The sequence below is a fragment of the Tachyglossus aculeatus genome, chromosome 2 (assembly GCF_015852505.1).
Source record: "Tachyglossus aculeatus isolate mTacAcu1 chromosome 2, mTacAcu1.pri, whole genome shotgun sequence".
NCBI lineage: Eukaryota > Metazoa > Chordata > Mammalia > Monotremata > Tachyglossidae > Tachyglossus > Tachyglossus aculeatus.
The window spans coordinates 100,198,224-100,216,395 of NC_052067.1; the positions used below are offsets into that span (position 1 = coordinate 100,198,224).

Sequence of the window (18,172 nt, forward strand, 5' to 3'; positions counted from 1 at the left end):
GCCCGTCCCCCGGGGTCCCGGGCCGGAGTGATGAGGGAGGCCACGGGGGACAGGGCGCCCCTCTGAGCCGAGCCCCCCGGGGTCCCCTCCCACAGGACTGGCCACTCCTGGCTGGGCTGGGCTGGGTTGCACTGGGCTGGGCTGGCCTCAACGGACCCCCTCTGGCTTCACAGGGTGTGCAGGGCTCCGGGCGCAGTGTGCAGAGCGAAGAGAGCAGGGCTCAGGGGGCCAGGAGTAGAGCGCAGGGCTCAAGGTGCTGTGTGCAGGGTGCAGGGTGAAGGATTAAAGGTGCAGGGTGTAGGGTGCAGAGCACAAGGAACAGGGTGCAGAGCGCAGGGCACAGAGTGTAGGGCTTAGGGTCCAGGGCGCAGGGTTAGGTCGGGCCTGGTCGTGTGGCCATGGGTGCCACTGGTGCTGGGACCTGTCCATGCCCAGGGCGCTGCCCGTGGCCGCTCTCCTTCCTGCGGCCCTGCTTGGCCTGGTTCTGCCCAGAGGACGAGGGACTCCGGGACGGTGTCGCCCACAAGCCCCATGGCATCGACAACCCAGTCGCCTGCCGCCCGCTGCCCACATTGCCCGACCCGCTGCCCGACCCGCTGTCCGACCCGCTGCCCCAGCCGGGTGGCTTCTTCGTGGCCCTGTTTGACTACCAGGCTCGCACAGCCGAGGACCTGAGCTTCGTGGCCGGTGCCCGGCTGCAGGTCCTGGACAGGTCGCACCCAGGCTGGTGGCTGGCACGCCTCCTGGGCCACAGCGGAGCCGACCCGGGTCTGCAGCGCCAGGGCTACGTGCCCTCCAACTACTTGGCCAAGGACCAGAGCCTGCAGGCCGAGCAGTGAGTACCCCGACCCCAGCCCGCTGGCCAGCCTGCTCCCCTCCACCCCTGAACCCCCACATTGAGGCCTGTGCCCGGCTTGTCCTGGCCATCCAGGGCCTGCCTATCTATTCTATCCCACTGTTCTCTCCTAAGCGCTTAGTACAGGCCTCCGCACACAGTAAGTGCATCCGTTCCCTCTTCTGCGAGAAGGGGATTAATAATAATAATAATGATGATGGCATTTGTTAAGTGCTTACTATGTGCAAAGCACTGTTCTAAGCGCTGGGGAGTTTACAAGGTGATTAGGTTGTCCCACGTGGGGCTCATAGTCTTCATCCTCATTTTACAGATGAGGGAACTGAGGCCCAGGGAAGTTAAGTGACTTGCCCAAGGTCACACAGCTGATAAGTGGCAGAGCCGGGATTTGAACCCATGACCTCTGACTCCAAAGCCCGGGCTCTTTCCACTGAGCCATGCTGCTTCTCTGTGAGAAGCAGCTGTGAGCCCCACCTAGGACAACCTAGGTGACCTTCTATCTATCCTAGCACTTAGAACAGTGCTTGGCACAGAGTAAGCCCTTAACAAATATCATCATCATCAATCGTATTTATTGAGCGCTTACTATGTGCAGAGCACTGTACTAAGCGCTTGGGAAGTACAAATTGGCAACATATAGAGACAGTCCCTACCCAACAGTGGGCTCACAGTCTAAAAGGGGGAGACAGAGAACAAAACCAAATATACTAACAAAATAAAATAAATAGAATAGCTAAGTACAAGTAAAATAAATAAATAAATAAATAAATAAATAGAGTAATAAATATGTACAAACATATATACAGGTGCTGTGGGGAAGGGAAGGAGGTAACATGGGGGGGATGGAGAGGGGGACGAGGGGGAGAGGAAGGAAGGGGCTCAGTCTGGGAAGGCCTCCTGGAGGAGGTGAGCTCTCAGCAGGGCCTTGAAGGGAGGAAGAGAGCTATCTTGGAGGATGGGCAGAGGGAGGGCATTCCAGGCCCGGGGGAGGACGTGGGCCGGGGGTCGATGGCGGGACAGGCGAGAACGAGGTACGGTGAGGAGATTAGTGGCGGAGGAGCAGAGGGTGTGGGCTGGGCTGTAGAAGGAGAGAAGGAAGGTGAGGTAGGAGGGGGCAAGGTGATGGACAGCCTTGAGGCCCAGGATGAGGAGTACCATTATTATCATTATTATTATTACAAATGCCATCGATGGGTTCATTCATTCATTCATTCAATTGTATTTATTGAGCACTTACTGTGTGCAGGGCACTGTACTAAGTGCTTGGGAAGTACAAGATGGCAACATATAGAGCCCAATAATGGTTTCACATTCTAGAAGGGGGAATCAATTGATCCCTGGTCTGCCCATCTCCAGGGAGCAGAGACCCAAACTTGGAGTCTCGTTGCTGTCCCATTGTTCTCTCATAAACACTTAATACAGGGATCCACACATGGTAAGCTCCTCCATTCCATCTTCTGTGAAATGGGAATTAAGACCTTGAGCCCCACCTGGGACAACCTGGAGACCTTCTATCTACCCCAACGATTAGAAAAGTGGTTGGCAGAGAGTAAGCCCTTAACAAATACTATCATTATTATTATTATAAATGCCATCGATTGATTAATCAATCCCTGGTCTGCCCTTCTCCAGGAAGCAGGAACAAAGTCTTCAAGTCTTGTTGCTGTCCTAGTGTACTCTCCTAAGTGCTTAGTACAGTGCTCCACACACAGTAAGCTCCTCAGTTTCCTCTTCTGTGTAATGGGGATGGAGACTGTGAGCCCCACCTGATGACCTTCTATCTACCCCAGAGTTTAGAACAGTGGTTGGCACAGAGTAAACTCTTAACAAATACCATCATTTATTATTATTATAAATGTCATCGATGGATCGATCGATCCCAGATATGCCCTTTTCCAGGGAGCAGGGACCGAGTCTTTAAATCTTGTTGCTGTCCTATTGTATCCTCTTAAGTGCTTAGTACAGTGCCCTGCACACAGTAGGCACCTCAGTTTCCTCAACTGTAAAATGGGGATTAAGACTGTCAGCTCCACCTGGGACAGTCTCATGATCTTGTATCTACGGAAGCAGCGTGGCTTAATGGAAAGAGCATAGGCTTGGGAGTCAGAGGTCGTGGGTTCTAATCCTGACTCCACCACTTAGCTGTGTGACCCTGTGCAGGTCACTTAACTTCTCTGTGCTTCAGTTACCTCATCTGTAAAATGAGGACTAAGACTGTGAGCCCCACGTGGGACAACCTGATTATCTTGTATCTCCCCCAGCGCTTAGAACAGCGCTTGGCACATAGTAAGCACTTAACAAATACCATCATTATTATTAATACCATTATTATAAAAAAAATCCCAGGGTGCACAGATATGGACCTGGCATACCATGGAGATCAAGGGCCACAGCACGTCAGGCGCCTCTCCTAGCCACAGATGACCACTGAATGGGGAAGACATTCAATTTACCCATTTATATAAGAAATGATTTGCCAACAAGTGCTGAGGAAAAGGGGTTGGTGTGGTTGGGATTTTAGGTATGGGCAGTGTGGACCCACCCATCAGACAAAGTGGCCAAAATGGGGCCAGTTGGGAGACAGCAGTAACGGACAGGTACAACAATCTGAAATGGGGCCACTGCTTTAGAACAGAGGCTCGGGGAAAACTGAGACAGCAAGAGGGTGAAATGAAAACAGCACCAGCAATTTTAACAAAGCTCGCTGTGGGCAGGGAATGTGTCTAGTGATTGTTATAGTGTAGTCTCCCAAGCCCTTAGTACAGCGCACTGCACACAGTAAGTGCTCAATAAATACGATCGAATGAATGAATGAACAGATGCAATAGTGCAGCACGGGGCAGTCTGTACAGCAACACACAGTGCAGAAGGGAATGTACTGTCCACCTTGCATCAGTTTGATCAGTCACACCCACACACACACTGATAAAATCTCCGCCTCAGGTGCAACCTCTCTGTACCCAAAGGGCAGCCTCTCAGTCACCCTCACTCAAGCATATTTCCGTATGCCCACACATACATACACATAGTCACACACATTCAATTTGCAAACTTTCCCACTAATTGATTCTAAGAACCAGTCAATCATTCAACAGTATTTATTGAACATTTTCTGTGTGCAGAGCACTTTACTAATGCTTGGGAGAGTATATTAGAGTTAGAGATCAACCAGTGCATCGTATTCATTCATGTACATATTTATTACTCTATTTATTTATTTATTTTACTTGTACATATCTATTCTATTTATTTTATTTTGTTAATATGTTTGGTTTTGTTCTCTGTCTCCCCCTCCTAGACTGTGAGCCCACTTTTGGGTAGGGACTGTATATGTTGCCAACTTGTACTTCCCAAGTGCTTAGTACAGTGCTCTGCACACCGTAAGCGCTCAATAAATACGATTGATTGATTGATTGATTGATTGAGCGCTTTTTGTGTGCAGAGCACTTTACTAATGACCTCTGCCTCCCAAGCCCGTGCTCTTTCCTCTGAGCCATGCTGCTTCTCTAATCAATCAGTCAATCAAGTGGGTGCTTACTGTATGCAGGGGATAGTACTTAGTGCCGGGGAGAGTATAATAGAGTTACTAATCAATCAATTAATTAATTAATGATGGCATTTGTTAAGCGCTTATTATGTGCGAAGCACTGTTCTGAGCTCTGGGGGGGGGAATACAAGGTGATCAGGTTGTCCCACGTGGGGCTCACAGTCTTAATCCCCATTTTACAGATGAGGGAAATGAGGCCCAGAGAAGTTAAGTGACTTGCCCAAAGTCACTCAGCTTACATGTGGCAGAGCAGGATTAGAACCCCTGACCTCTGGCTTCCAAGCCCCTGCTCTTTTCACTGAGCCACGCTGCTTCTCTAATCAATCAGTCAATCAATGATATTTATTGGGCGCTTACTGTATGCAGGGGATAGTACTTGGTGTTGGGAAGAGTATAATAGAATTAAAAATCAATCAGTCAATGAATGGTATTTATTGACCGCCTACTGTGTGCAGAGCATTGCACTAAGTGATGGAGAGGGTGTAATAGAGTTAGCAATCCATCAGTCATTCGATGGTTTTTTTCATGCACTTACTATGTGTAGATCACTGCACTAAGAGGTTAGGAGAGTATAATGCAGCAGAGTTGGTAGATACATTATTTGTCCATAAAGAGTAGTAGACATGATCCTTGCCTTTAATCAATCAATCGTATTTATTGAGTGCTTACTGTGTGCAGAGCACTGTACTAAGCGCTTAAGAAGCTTATGCTCTAGCAGGGGAGACAGACAGAGAGTAATTTGCAATAGAGTGCAAAGATATGCAGAGAGGTACAATGGGGATAGAGTGAAGTGTGTGTACCCAAGTGCTTAGGTGACACGGAAGCACTGAAGTGGCAGTTGGGAGAGAAATAGGAGATGACAGAGTAATCAGGGAGGAGGAGCTGTAACATGAAAAGGGGAGGGAGTTCCAGGGAGTATGAAGACTGTGAGCAAAAAAGATTGGAGTGTTGAGAGTGATGAGAATGAGTGCTGAGAGTACTAAGCACTTAGTACAATGCTCTGCATACAGTAAGCGCTCAATAAATATGACTGAATGAATGAATGATGAGAATGAGGTACTGTGAGTAAGTGTCATGAGAGGAATGAAGGACGTGAGCTGGGATGTAGTGGGAGATGAACGAGAATAGGTAGGGGAAGAGAACTGATTGAATGTATTAAAACCAACTGTTAGGAATTTCTGCTTGATGTGGTGCGGAATTGATAACGTTTGAAGGTTTTAGAGGAGTGGGAAGATGTGAAACGCAATGTTTTAGGAAAACGATCCGGGCGGCAGAATGAATTATGGAGCTAAGAGAGCAGAGACTAGAGGCAGGGAGGCCAGCTGTAGTAGTTGGGTTGGGATATGTCAAGTGTCTGGACCAGGGGAGTGGCAGTTTGGTTTCAAGGGGAAGGAGCAGATTTGGAGATTTGCATATTCTGGATTCTGTCCCTTCAGGAGAGGCAACACTGACTGTGAAGTTGGCCTGTGGGTGTGAGTGTGAATGAAAAGACAATGAAGTGTCCACAGTACCAACCACACCATGCATGCAATCAATCAATCAATCAATCAATCAACTGCATTTATTGAGTGCTTACTGTGTGCAGAGCACTGTACTAAGCGCTTGGGAAGTACAAGTTGGCAACATATAGAGACAGTCCCTACCCAACAGTGGGCTCACAGTCTAAAAGGCACACAGACTGTCCTTTGTTGGTGCTGTTTTGTGGCCTTTTGAGTGACAGGAGGCCGTCTCATTTCTCCTATCTGGTCTCACGACCCTTAGGCAACTTCTGCGGCTCTACCAAGGGCTTAAAATAGTGCTCAATAAATAACAAGGCCTGGGACATAGTAAGCACTTAACAAATACCATTATTATTATTATCTGATTGATTGACCAACTCTGCCCAGGAAGTACTGCTCCTTTCTGGATTGTAATGTGTCGGTCTGCCCATCTGCCAGTTTGAGCCCCCTTTTTCCTCTCCTCTTCCCCATCCCCCCTGCCCTACCTCCTTCCCCCCGCCTCCCAGCACCTGTATATATGTTTGTACAGATTTATTACCCTATTTTACTTGTACATATTTACTATTCTATTTATTTTGTTAATGATGTGCATCTACCTTTAAGTCCATTTGTTCTGAAGACTTGACTCCTGTCTACATGTTTTGTTTTGTTGTCTGTCTCCCCCTTCTAGACTGTGAGCCCGTTGTTGGTTAGGGACCGTCTCCATATGTTGCCAATTTGTACTTCCCAAGCGCTTAGTACAGTGCTCTTCACACAGTAAGCATTCAATAAATATGATTGAATGAATGAATGAATCATCCCTTCCCATTCTCCATGCAGCAGCTGTTAGGGTAACTGAGTGTCCACCATTCATTCATAATAATAACGGTATTTGTTAAGCACTTACTATGTTCCAAGAACTATACTAAGCATTGGGGTGGGTACAAGAAAATTGGGTTGGACACAGTCCCTGACCCGCATGGGATTCACAGTCTTAATCCCCATTTTACAGATGAGGTAACTGAGGCACAGAGAAGTGAAGTGACTTGCCCAAAGTCACACAGCTGACAAGTGGTGGAGCTGGGATTTGAACCCATGACCTCTGACGCCAAAGCCTGTGCTCTTTCCACTGAGCCACGCTGCTTCTCACAGCAAAGTGAGAAGCACTTTGATACTCACCCCAGCCCCCCAAGGCACTTATGTACACATCCTTACACTCTCCCATTTCCCATATCTGTAATCTATTTTACTGTCTGCTTCCTCCCATAGACTGCAAGCTTCTTGAGGGCAGAGATGGTGTCTTCCCAGACTATTGCACTGTACTTTTCCAAATGTTTAGTACAGTGCGCTACACAAAGTAAGCCCTCAATAGAGGAGCAAAGTGTGAGGGCTGGGTTGTAGTAGGAAATCACTGAAGGTAGGAGGGGGAGTGCTGATTGAGTGCCTTAAGGCTGATAGTAAGAAGTTTCTTTCTGATGCTGAGATGGATGGACAACCATTGGTGGTCTTCGAGGGCAATTCCTTCACCACCTTCAAAGCCTTATGATAGGCATATCTCCTCCAAGAGGTTTTACTTAAGTCCTCATTTCCTTTTCCTCCACTCTCTTCTGCACCATCCTGGCTTGTTCCCTTTATTCACCCCCCTTCCCAGCCCCACAGCACTTACGTACATATCTGTAATTTATTTATTTATATTAATGTCTGTCTCCCCTAGACTGTAAGCTCACTATGGGGAGGGGATGTGTCTGTTATTTTGTTATATTGTACTCTCCCAAGTGCTTAGTGCTGTGCTCGGTGCACAGAAAGTGCTTGATAAGTACATCTGATTGATTGATTGACTGGGGAGATATGGACCGTACGGTTTTTCAGAAAAATGATCCAGACTGCAGAGGGGAGAGGGGAGGGGAAGAGGGGAGAGATAGGGATAGGAGTCAGGGAGGTCAGCGAGGAGTCTGAAGTAGTAGTCTAGGTGGGATACAGGTACCCAAATTGGCATGACAGAAGTTTGGATGGAGAGGAAAGGGTGGATTCTAGAGATGTTGTGAATGTTGAACTGATAGGATTTCGTGACAGATTTATATGTGCGAGTTGAATGAGAGAGATGAGTGGAGGATAATGTCGATGTTTAGGACTTGTGAGAAGGGAGGATGGTGTTGTTGTTTACAATGATGGGAAAGTCAAGGGAAGGACACACACACACACACACACACACACACACACACATATCCGTCCATCAGGGCAGATCAGAAAATGACAATGGAATCGTCCTTGGGAGATGTGGAATCTGGAGAGAGGAAGGAAGGAGGGGGCGTTGGGAGGGAAAGGCTGAAGAGCAGCAGGAAGAAGGCAGGGTTACTCTGTCAGGGGCCTCCAGGAAAGTCAGTTTCTTCCTCAAACCATATGTCACCCTGGACAGTCGTTGTTGCTGCTCCTCAGAAGTGTAAACAGAAGCCATGGAAACCCAGATTCACCTGCTCCCTGCCTAGCTGGGGCTGGACGTTGCAGTCACCTTACCGAGCTTTATTTTTGTTTTTATATTGTCTCAGCGTTTTGTTTCAACTCTCCTTAAGAATCCCTTGCCAGTCCCCTTCCCCTCTTTTTATTTTTAGATTGTGAGACCCCTGAGGGACAGGAACCATGACTAATTCCCACCTAGATATTCTTCCCCAGTACTTAGTGCAGTGTTCTTCTCCTCCTCCCCATTCCCCCCGCCCTACCTCCTTCCCCTCCCCACAGCACTTGCATATATTTGTACAGATTTATTACTCTATTTTACGTGTACATATTTACTATTCTATTTATTTCGTTAATGATGTGCACAGAGCTTTAATTCCATGTGTTCTGATGATTTTGACACCTGTCTGCATGTTTTGTTTTGTTGTCTGTCTCCCCCTTCTGTGAGCCCGTTGTTGGGTAGGGACCGTCTCTATATGTTGCCTTGTACTTCCCAAGTGCTTAGTACAGTGCTCTGCACACAGTAAGTGCTCAATAAATACAATTGATTGAATGAAAGAATGAATGTTCTGTGTGTGATGAATACTGTTACAATAACCAAAACTCCAGTGGAAGCATCTTGTTAATCAATGAATTGGATAAATCTGCTTAAAAGGCAAACAGGCCTTCAACTATGAGAGGGTGGATTATACACAGATATTTATCTAGGTAGATCATAATGTGATATCAGGAGAAACATATGTGCACATGCATGGTTTTAGGTAAGATGTGCAAAAAGGAGCATCTCTGATCTCCCATCCTCGTGTCTCTCTCCACTTCAATCCATACTTCATGCTGCTGCCCGGATTATCTTTGTCCAGAAACGCTCTGGGCATATCACTCCCCTCCTCAAAAATCTCCAGTGGCTACCAATCAATCTGCGCGTCAGGCAGAAACTCCTCACCCTGGGCTTCAAGGCTGTCCATCACCTCGCCCCCTCCTACCTCACCTCCCTTCTCTCCTTCTCCAGCCCAGTCTGCACCCTCCGCTCCTCCACCGCTGATCTCCTCACCGTACCTCGCTCTCGCCTGTCCCGCCATCGACCCCCGGCCCACGTCATCCCCCGGGCCTGGAATGCCCTCCCTCTCCCCATCCGCCAAGCTAGCTCTCTTCCTCCCTTCAAGGCCCTGCTGAGAGCTCACCTCCTCCAGGAGGCCTTCCCAGACTGAGCCCCTTCCTTCCTCTCCCCCTCGTTCCCCTCTCCATCCCCCCATCTTACCTCCCTCCCTTCCCCACAGCACCTGTATATATGTATATATGTTTGTACATATTTTTTTACTCTATTTATTTATTTAATTTATTTGTACATATCTATTCTATTTATTTTATTTTGTTAGTATGTTTGGTTTTGTTGTCTGTCTCCCCCTTTTAGACTGTGAGCCCACTGTTGGGTAGGGACTGTCTCTAAATGTTGCCAATTTGTACTTCCCAAGAGCTTAGTACAGTGCTCTGCACATAGTAAGCGCTCAATAAATACGATTGATGATGATGATGATGATGAGCATGAGTTTTCCCTAACAGGGTTTGTCCAGAACATAAATTGTGCTTAAAAAGGAAAGGATTGTTAATATTAAGTGTGTTACATTGTTTTCGCTGGGGAAGCAGCACAGCCTAGTGGATAGAGCACAGGCCTAGGAGAAGGATCTGGGTTCTAATCCTGATCTACCACTTGTCTGCCGTGTGACTTTGGGCAAGTCCCTTCACCTCTCTGTGCCTCAGTTCCCTCATCTGTAAAATGGGGATTAAGGGTGTGAGTCCCATGTGGGACAGGGACTGTGTCCAACCTGATTATCTTGTATCTACCCCAGCACTTAGAAAAGTGCCTGGCACATAGTAAGTGCTTAACAAACATCATAAAAAAATGATCACCAGCTTTGAGCTCATCATCACTGTACCAGTTCCAGTTCGCTCCAGATGTATGAGCTCAGCCCCGACCAGCTAGAACCCACTGCCCCACTCTACACCGTGATCACTTTTCCATTATTGTTATTATTCCAGTATTGTTATTATTACTACTCCTTACCTGGAAGGGATGGACTAACCATTGGAGAAGGTGGGGGGCCACTCAGATGTGTGAGAGAAGTTAGCATTGCTAAGGATGTGTTGAGGGGTGTTTGTGTGTGGTTCTGAGACAGGAGGATGGACAGGATGACCTGGAGGTCCTTCTAGCCAGCTAGGTGAAAAGAGAGGCCAGTCAGGGAGGCTAGGTCTGAGACCCAGAGAGGAGTAGTATGTAGTAAGAGACTTGACACCTGTCCACATGTTTTGTTTTGTTGTCTGTCTCCCTCTTCTAGACTGTGAGCCCGTTGTTGGGTAGGGACTGTCTCTAGATGTTGCCGACTTGTACTTCCCAAGCACTTAGTACAGTGCTCTGCACACAGTAAGTGCTCAATAAATACGATTGAATGAATGAATGAATGAATTAGCCTTTCCCTCTCTCTCTTTGCCTCCCTCTCTGTGCCTCTCTCCCTCTATCTGCATCTCCCTCCCTCTGTCTCTCTCTCTGTGCATCTCTCTCTCCATCCCTCTGTTTCTGTCTCCATATCTCTGTCTTTCTCATTGTCTCTTTCTCTCTCTGTCTCTCTTTGTTAGCACAGGCAGTTGAAAATTAGTGGGAGGTTATAGCCTGACGATTTCCTGCCCTTCCCTTTTCTGATTAGGACTGTTTGCATTTTATCAAGATAATAATAGCAGTTAACCATGGAGAGTGCGAAGTGGAAAGTGCACGGGCCAACCAGTCAGAGGACTTTAGTTCTAATCCTGGCTTCACCACTTGTCTGCTGTGTAACTTTAGGCAAGTCACTTAACTTCACTGTGCCTCAGTTGCCTCATCTGTACAATGAGGATTCAATATGCATTATCCCTTCCTCTTAGACTTTGGGCTCAGGGTCCAATCTACTTATATGGTATCAACCCCAGTACTTAGTACAGTGCTTGGTACACAGTAAGCACTTAACAAATATGACAATAAACAGTGTAGCCCAGTGGAAACAGCAGGGGCCTGGGATTCAGAGGATCTGGGTTCTAGTCCCAGTTTTGCCCCCTGCCAGCTGGGTGATCTTGGACCAGTCACTTAACTTCTCTGGGCCTCAGTTTCTTCATCTGTAAATGAGGGATTCAATTCTTCTACTTAGACTGTGAGCCCTATAAGGGATCGGGACTGTGTTCTACCTCATAAATGTCTGTCTTCCTCAGTTCTTGGCACCTAAGACATGCTTAACAAAAATAAAGATGTAGGCTCTGGGGGAAGAGTTAGCCTGTGTGGAGGGGAGTGATTACTGCCCATCAGCCCCACCTGCATGCATGGGCAGGATTTCAATGTCAGATCTGTCCCCTTTGAACATACAGGACATCTTGTATTGTCTTAATCTGTCACGTCGTCTCTGACCCATAGTGACGCATGGACACATCTCTCCCAGAACACTCCACCTCCACCTGCAATCTTTCTGTAGTGTATCCAGAGAGTTTTCTTGGTAAAAACCTGGAAGTGGTTTACCATTGCCTCCTTCTGTGCAGTAAACTTGAGTCTCCACCTTCGACTCTCTCCCTTGCTGCTGCTACCCAACACAGGGGAGTTTTGACTTGTAGCAGATTGCCTTCCACTCACTAGCCACTCCCAAGCTAGGAATGGACTGGGTATGCCTCTGCTTGACTTGTATCTCTCCCCAAATATAGATGCACTCATACATACGTGTATCTTGAATGCTGGATATCTGAGACTCCCCTCCGCACCGCAAATTTATCCTGTTCCTCCTCTTACTCCTCATCTCCCTGACCCACTTATCCCTGGAAGAAGTGTGAGTTGATATAAGAGCAAACCAAAAACACAACGCAACTGAGAGCCATAGATCAAAAACCATTCCGTTTACAGGAATGTCTGTCTCCCCCTCTAAACTGTAAGCTTGTTGTGGGCAGGGAATGGGTATGCCAACTCTGTGTAAGTCCTTAGTACAGTGCTCTGCATAAAGGAAGCACCTAATAAATACCAGTGAAGATGAGGGGGAGAGGAATGGGGACAGTGTGGAGAGCAGGTATTCAGGGTTGTCGTCGGGAGTGGGTAGTGAGTGGTGGAGAGGAAGTGTTCCTGGGGACGGGGACACCCCCTCTAGACTGCGAGCTCTTTAGAGGCAGGCAACAAGTTTATCAACTCTGCTATATTATACTCTCCCAAGCTCTTAGTACAGTGCTCTGCACTTAGTAAATACCAGTGATTGGGGGTCTTTAGTAATGGTTATGAATAGTGATGAGTGGTATTTGCTAAGCATTTGTGATGTGCCTAGCACTGTACAAAGCTCTGGGGTAGCTACCAGATAATCAGATCAGGCACCGTCTTTGTCCCACATGGGGCTCACAGATGAGGAAAATTAAATGACTTGCCCAAGGTCACATAGCAGACAAGTGGCAGATCCAGGATTAGAACCCAAGTTCTCTGACTCCTGGGCTCATGCTATTGCTGGATAGACACCGGGGCAGGGTGGTAGAAGTGGGGCTGGGCACCTCATCCATCCCCAACCTGGGTCCTGGGCTCAAAAGATTGAAGCAGCCACCCACTGCATCCTGCTGCCAAGACTGCTGTGGACAGAGCACTGTAGGGGATCCCTTCTCTGGGCACAGCATGGAACTGACCTCCTCGAAAACACTCAGAAGAAACAGATGATCAGGGACTAGAGATCAGATATTTCTCAAAAGCTTCATGGGGAAACACTTTAAGGTGCTTCTTTTGGTCCATGAGAGACCAGGCCCTGGCTGGGCACTGGGTTTGTTCTCTGGATTAGAGTTCTTCATGGACTCCCTGACAGCAGCTGGACGAGGTGCCTGCTTCAGTGCCTATGAGAAGCAGAGTGGCTCAGTGGAAAGAGCACAGGCTTTGGAGTCAGAGGTCAGGGGTTCAAAACCCATCTCCGCCAGTTGTCAGCTGTGTGACTTTGGGCAAGTCACTTAACTTTCCTGTGTCTCAGTTACCTCATCTGTACAATGGGGATGAAGACTGTGAGCCCCCTGTGGGACAACCTGATCACCTTGTAACCTCCCCAGCACTTAGAACAGTGCTTTGCACATAGTAAGTGCTTTATAAAATGCCATCATTATTTATTATTACTCAGTGCTGAGGTCCCCACCCCCACCCCCACCCTGCCTGGGGGCTGCAGCCCCATGGTGGTCTGCAGAGGATCAGGACCCCCCTCTCCGCTCAGCATGGCATCAGGGGGTTTGTGAGGCTGGGGAACTCTGTCTGCCTTGGTGGAGAGGCTGGAGCTGCAGCAGGAATTTGGTCTGCCTTGGCGGTTTCTTCCCAGGGCTGCTAGGAGTTTCTGAGATTTCCCTAAACCACATCCACCCCCTCCCACCCTGACTCCCACCCGCGCCCACACCCACATCCAGACCCCCTGCCCCATAGAGAAACAGTGTGGCTCAGTGGATAAGAGCACGAGTTTTGGAGTCAGAGGTCATGGGTTCAAATCCCGGCTCCGCCACTTGTCACCTGTGTGACTTTGGGCAAGTCACTTAACATCTCTGGGCCTCAGTTACCTCATCTGGAAAATGGGGATGAAGACTGTGAGCCCCACATGGGACAACCTGATCACCTTGTATCTATCCCAGTGCTTTGCACATAGTAAGCGCTTAATAAATGCCATTATTATTATTATTGTTATTATCCAAATCCAGAGACGAAGACCCCTCTGAGGAGCAGGGACTGTGTCCCACCTGATTATCTTGTAGCAGTGTGGCCTAGTGGAGAGAGCATGAGCCTGGGAGTCAGAAAGACCTGGGTTCTAATCCCGACTCGACCGATTGCTTGCTATGTGACCTTGGGCAAATCACTTTCTTTGTGACTTAGTTTCCGATGCCTGTTTTAGCTCCTACTTAGACTGTGAGCCCCATATGGGACAGGGACTGTGTCTGACCTAATTTACCCCAGTGCTTAGAAGTGTTTGATACATAGTAAGTGCTTAACAAAATTGATTAAAAAAAAAAAACAACTACCCCAGAACTTAGTGCAGTCCACATAGTCTGCTCTTAACAAATGCCACAATTACTATTATTGTGATTGTTACAACCCAATGTGTGTTTGTATTGCTGGTCTTTGGCAGGACCTGTATCCTTGGGCAGGGCTGGAGGGAGAAAGGGGGAGCCCAGAAGCTACAGCCCATTTATTTATTTATTTATTTATTTATCTTACTTGTACATATCTATTCTATTTATTTTATTTTGTTAGTATGTTTGGTTTTGTTCTCTGTCTCCCCCTTCTAGACTGTGAGCCCGCTGTTGGGTAGAGACTGTCTCTATGTGTTGCCGAGGATTGGGAAGCAGTGTGGCTCAGTGGAAAGAGCACGGGCTTTGGAGTCAGAGGTCATGAGTTCTAATTCAGGCTCTGCCACTTGTTAGCTGTGTGACTTTGGGCAAGTTATTTAACTTCTCTGTGCCTCAGTGACCTCATCTGTAAAATGGGGAGTAAGACTGTGAGCCCAACATGAGACAACCTGATCAACTTGTATCCTCCCCAGTGCTTAGAACAGTGCTTTGTACACAGTAGGTGCTTAACAAATGCCATAATTATTATTATTATTGTGTTGGCGGGGGGGAGGGAATTTGTGTCAAAATATGATTTGATGAGGGCTGGCTCCAGCCGCCTGACAGGGCAGAGGGATTTGTCTTTCAACCCAAAGGGGTCCCACACCTACGGGGCAACTGGTCAGAGTTCATCGGGTGGGAGGTGCAGCTAGCCCCTGGCTGGTGGAGAACAAGGGGCCACCTGGCTGTTCGCCCAGCTGGAGGCCCAACTGGCCTTTGCCCCTGAGGCGGTGAGAAGGTCTGGAGTGTCATTCTTTCATTCACTCAATCTTATTTATTAAGCGCTCACTGTGTGCCGAGCACTGTACTAAGAGCTTGGGAAAGTAAAATCCAACAATAAACAGTCACATTCCTTGCACACAATGAGCTCATAGTCTAGAGGGGAGGAGACAGACATCAATACAAGTAAATGAAATGACAGACGTATATGTAAGTGCTGTGGGGCTGGTGGAGAGCAAAGGAAGCAAGTCAGGGCTACACAGAAGGGCGTGGGAGATGAGAAAAAGTGGGGCTTAGTCTGGGAAGGCCTCTTGGGGGAGATGTGCCTTCAGTAAGGCTTTGAAAGAGGGGAGAGGAATTGCCTGGCAGATTTTAGGAGGGAGGGTGGTCCAGACCAGAAGCAGAACATGTGCCAGGGGTCAGTGGTGAGACAGGAGAGATCGGAGCACATTGAGAAGGTTAGCACTAGAGGAATGAAGTATGTGGGCTGGGTTGTAGAAGGATAGAAGCAAGGCAAGGTAGGAGGGTGCGAGGTGATGGACTGCTTTAAAGCCAATGGTGAGGGGTTTATCCTCTTACCTCACCTCCCTTCTCTCCTTCTCCAGCCCAGCCCTCACACTCCGCTCCTCTGCTGCTAACCTCCTCACTGGGCCTCATTCTCATCTGTCCCGCCGTCGAAAACCCAGCCCACATCCTAGCTCTGGACTGGAATGCCCTCCTGCCGCACTTCCACCAAACTAGCTCTCCTCCTCCCTTCAAAGCCATACTAAGAGCTCACCTCCTCCAGAAGGCCTTCCCAGACTGAGCCCACCTTTTTCTTTGCTCCTCCTCCCCTCCGCATCTCCCAGACTCCCTCCCTCTTCTCTACCCCCATCCCTGCTTTACAGCACTTGTGTATATATGTACATATTTGTTATTCTATCTATTTTATTAATGATGTTTATATATCTATAATTCTACTTATTTATATTGACACTATTTATTGCCTCTCTACTTGTTTTGTTTTGTTTGGTTGTCTGTCTCCCCCTTTCTAGATTGTGAGCCCATTGTTGGGTAGGGATTGTATCTATGTGTTGCCAAATTGTACTTTCCAAGTGCTTAATACCGTTCTCTGCACACAGTAAGCACTCAATAAATACGATTGAATGAATAAATGAAAGAATCAACCACTTTGTGACCTCCACCCCACCACTCCGGGGTCAAAACCTTAATCCGAGGTGTTGGCCCCATGGTCCAGAGCGGGCAGATGGGTGATGTCAGGGTTCTGCCCTGTCCAGTTAAGGCAGAGGAAATGGTCAACTTTGAATCCTTACCAGACAGTTGCAGGCCCAGGACTGACCTGGGGTCTTGGGGCGAGGAAATCAAGGGATGGAGATCACCCGTTTCACTTCCACCCCCCGTATCTCCTCTGTGTCCCCGTTTTCCCCAGGACCGGGTTAGCATGGCACATTGGTAATCTGCCTGTCTCTCCTTCCAGGTGGTTTTTTGGTGCCATCAAGCGAGTGGATGCAGAGAAGCAGCTATTGTACTCGGGGAATGAGCCCGGTGCCTTCCTGATCCGGGAGAGTGAGAGCCAGAAAGGAGACTATTCCCTGTCAGGTGAGGGCATCAGTCTTTAATGATAATAATAATAATAATAACAACAACAACTATCAGTGGCATTTGTTAAGCGCTTACTCTGTGCCAGGCACTGTGCTAAATGTTGGGGCAAAAATATGCTAATCAGGTTGGACACAGTCCCTGTCTCACATTTTCTCCAAGCATCCTGGTGCCCCTCTAGAGTCAGAGCCCTGGGCTCACAATCTTTATCCCCATTTTACAGATGAGGTAACTGAGGCCCAGAGAATTTAAGTAACTCATGCAAGTTTACACGGCAGACAACTGGCAGAATCAGGATTAGAACCTGGGTCCTCGGACTTCCAGTCCCGTGCTCTTTCCACTAGGCCATGCTGCTTTACTTTGTGGATGGGAGGCTGGGTTTGGAGCCTACTTTCTGCCCTTTAGACTGGTAACACACTGAGAGGAAGAGGGAGAGGAGAAAGAAGAGGAGGAGGAAGAGGAGAAGGAAGAAGAGGAGGGGAAGGATGAGGAGGAGGGTGGGGATGACGATGGGAGGGAGATTTCCACAAAATGTGGGAGTTTGGGGCCAGGCTGCCCAAACTCAGTAGAATGCCAAGCTTCAGTGCCACAAGGCCGTTCTAAGTGAGAGCCATTTTATCTGCATTTGTGTTGGGTCTTGAAGCTTCCCAAATCGTGGGTTTTACACCCCAATTATAACAGTTGGAAACATGTTTCTCCTTTTAAGGGACAGTAATGGGATGAGCATGGGGAATTTGCCACTATAGGAAGCTGTGCAGTCGAAAACACCAGCAGAGCCCACAGGGATGTGGGGAGATCCATGGACAAATGGGTCACACTGGGTCACTGGAGGGATAGTTAGAGATGGAGAAGGCAGAGTTTAGGGGTGGTGGGTGATCCAGCCCCACCCACGAGGGGCGGGTGTCCAGAAGAGTAACTGGCCCCCAATTTCTCCGAGAGTCTTGGTGCCTCTCCAGAGTCAGAGTCCTGGGCTGGATGGGTGGTGGAGCTGATTCTTATAAGCACGAAAATGGAGAAGCAGCGTGGCTTAGTGGAAAGAGCAAGAGCCTGGGAGTCAGAAGTCCAGGGTTCTAATCCCAGCTCTGCCACATACCTGCTGAGTGATCTTGGCAAGTCACTTCACTTCTCTGGGCCTCAGTTTCCCGAACTGTAAAATGGGGACTCAATTCTCTTCCCTCCTACTTAGACTGTGAGCCCCACGTGGAACAGGGACTACGTCCACCCTGATAAACTTGTATCTACCCCAGAGCTTAGAACAGTGCTTAACACATAGTAAATGCTTAACAAATGACTGAGGGCTCCCAGACTGAGTCTCCGTTTTCCTCTCCTCCTCCCCATCCCCACCCACCTCCGTCCCCTCCCCACAGAACCTGTATGTATGTTTGTACAGATTTATTACTCCATTTATTTTAC

The 18,172-nt window shown here is 48.1% G+C and overlaps 1 protein-coding gene across 1 annotated transcript in view; it reads left to right on the forward strand.

Annotated features, from left to right (window-relative positions):
• Window positions 1-398: 398 nt before the first annotated feature.
• Window positions 399-18,172, forward strand: part of FRK (fyn related Src family tyrosine kinase) — a 48,067-nt gene continuing 30,293 nt past the window's right edge. Inside the window, exons 1-2 of the mRNA XM_038762770.1 lie at window positions 399-835; window positions 16,638-16,759. Of these exons, the coding sequence (XP_038618698.1) occupies window positions 399-835; window positions 16,638-16,759 (559 nt within the window). The remainder of the gene's footprint in view (window positions 836-16,637; window positions 16,760-18,172) is intronic.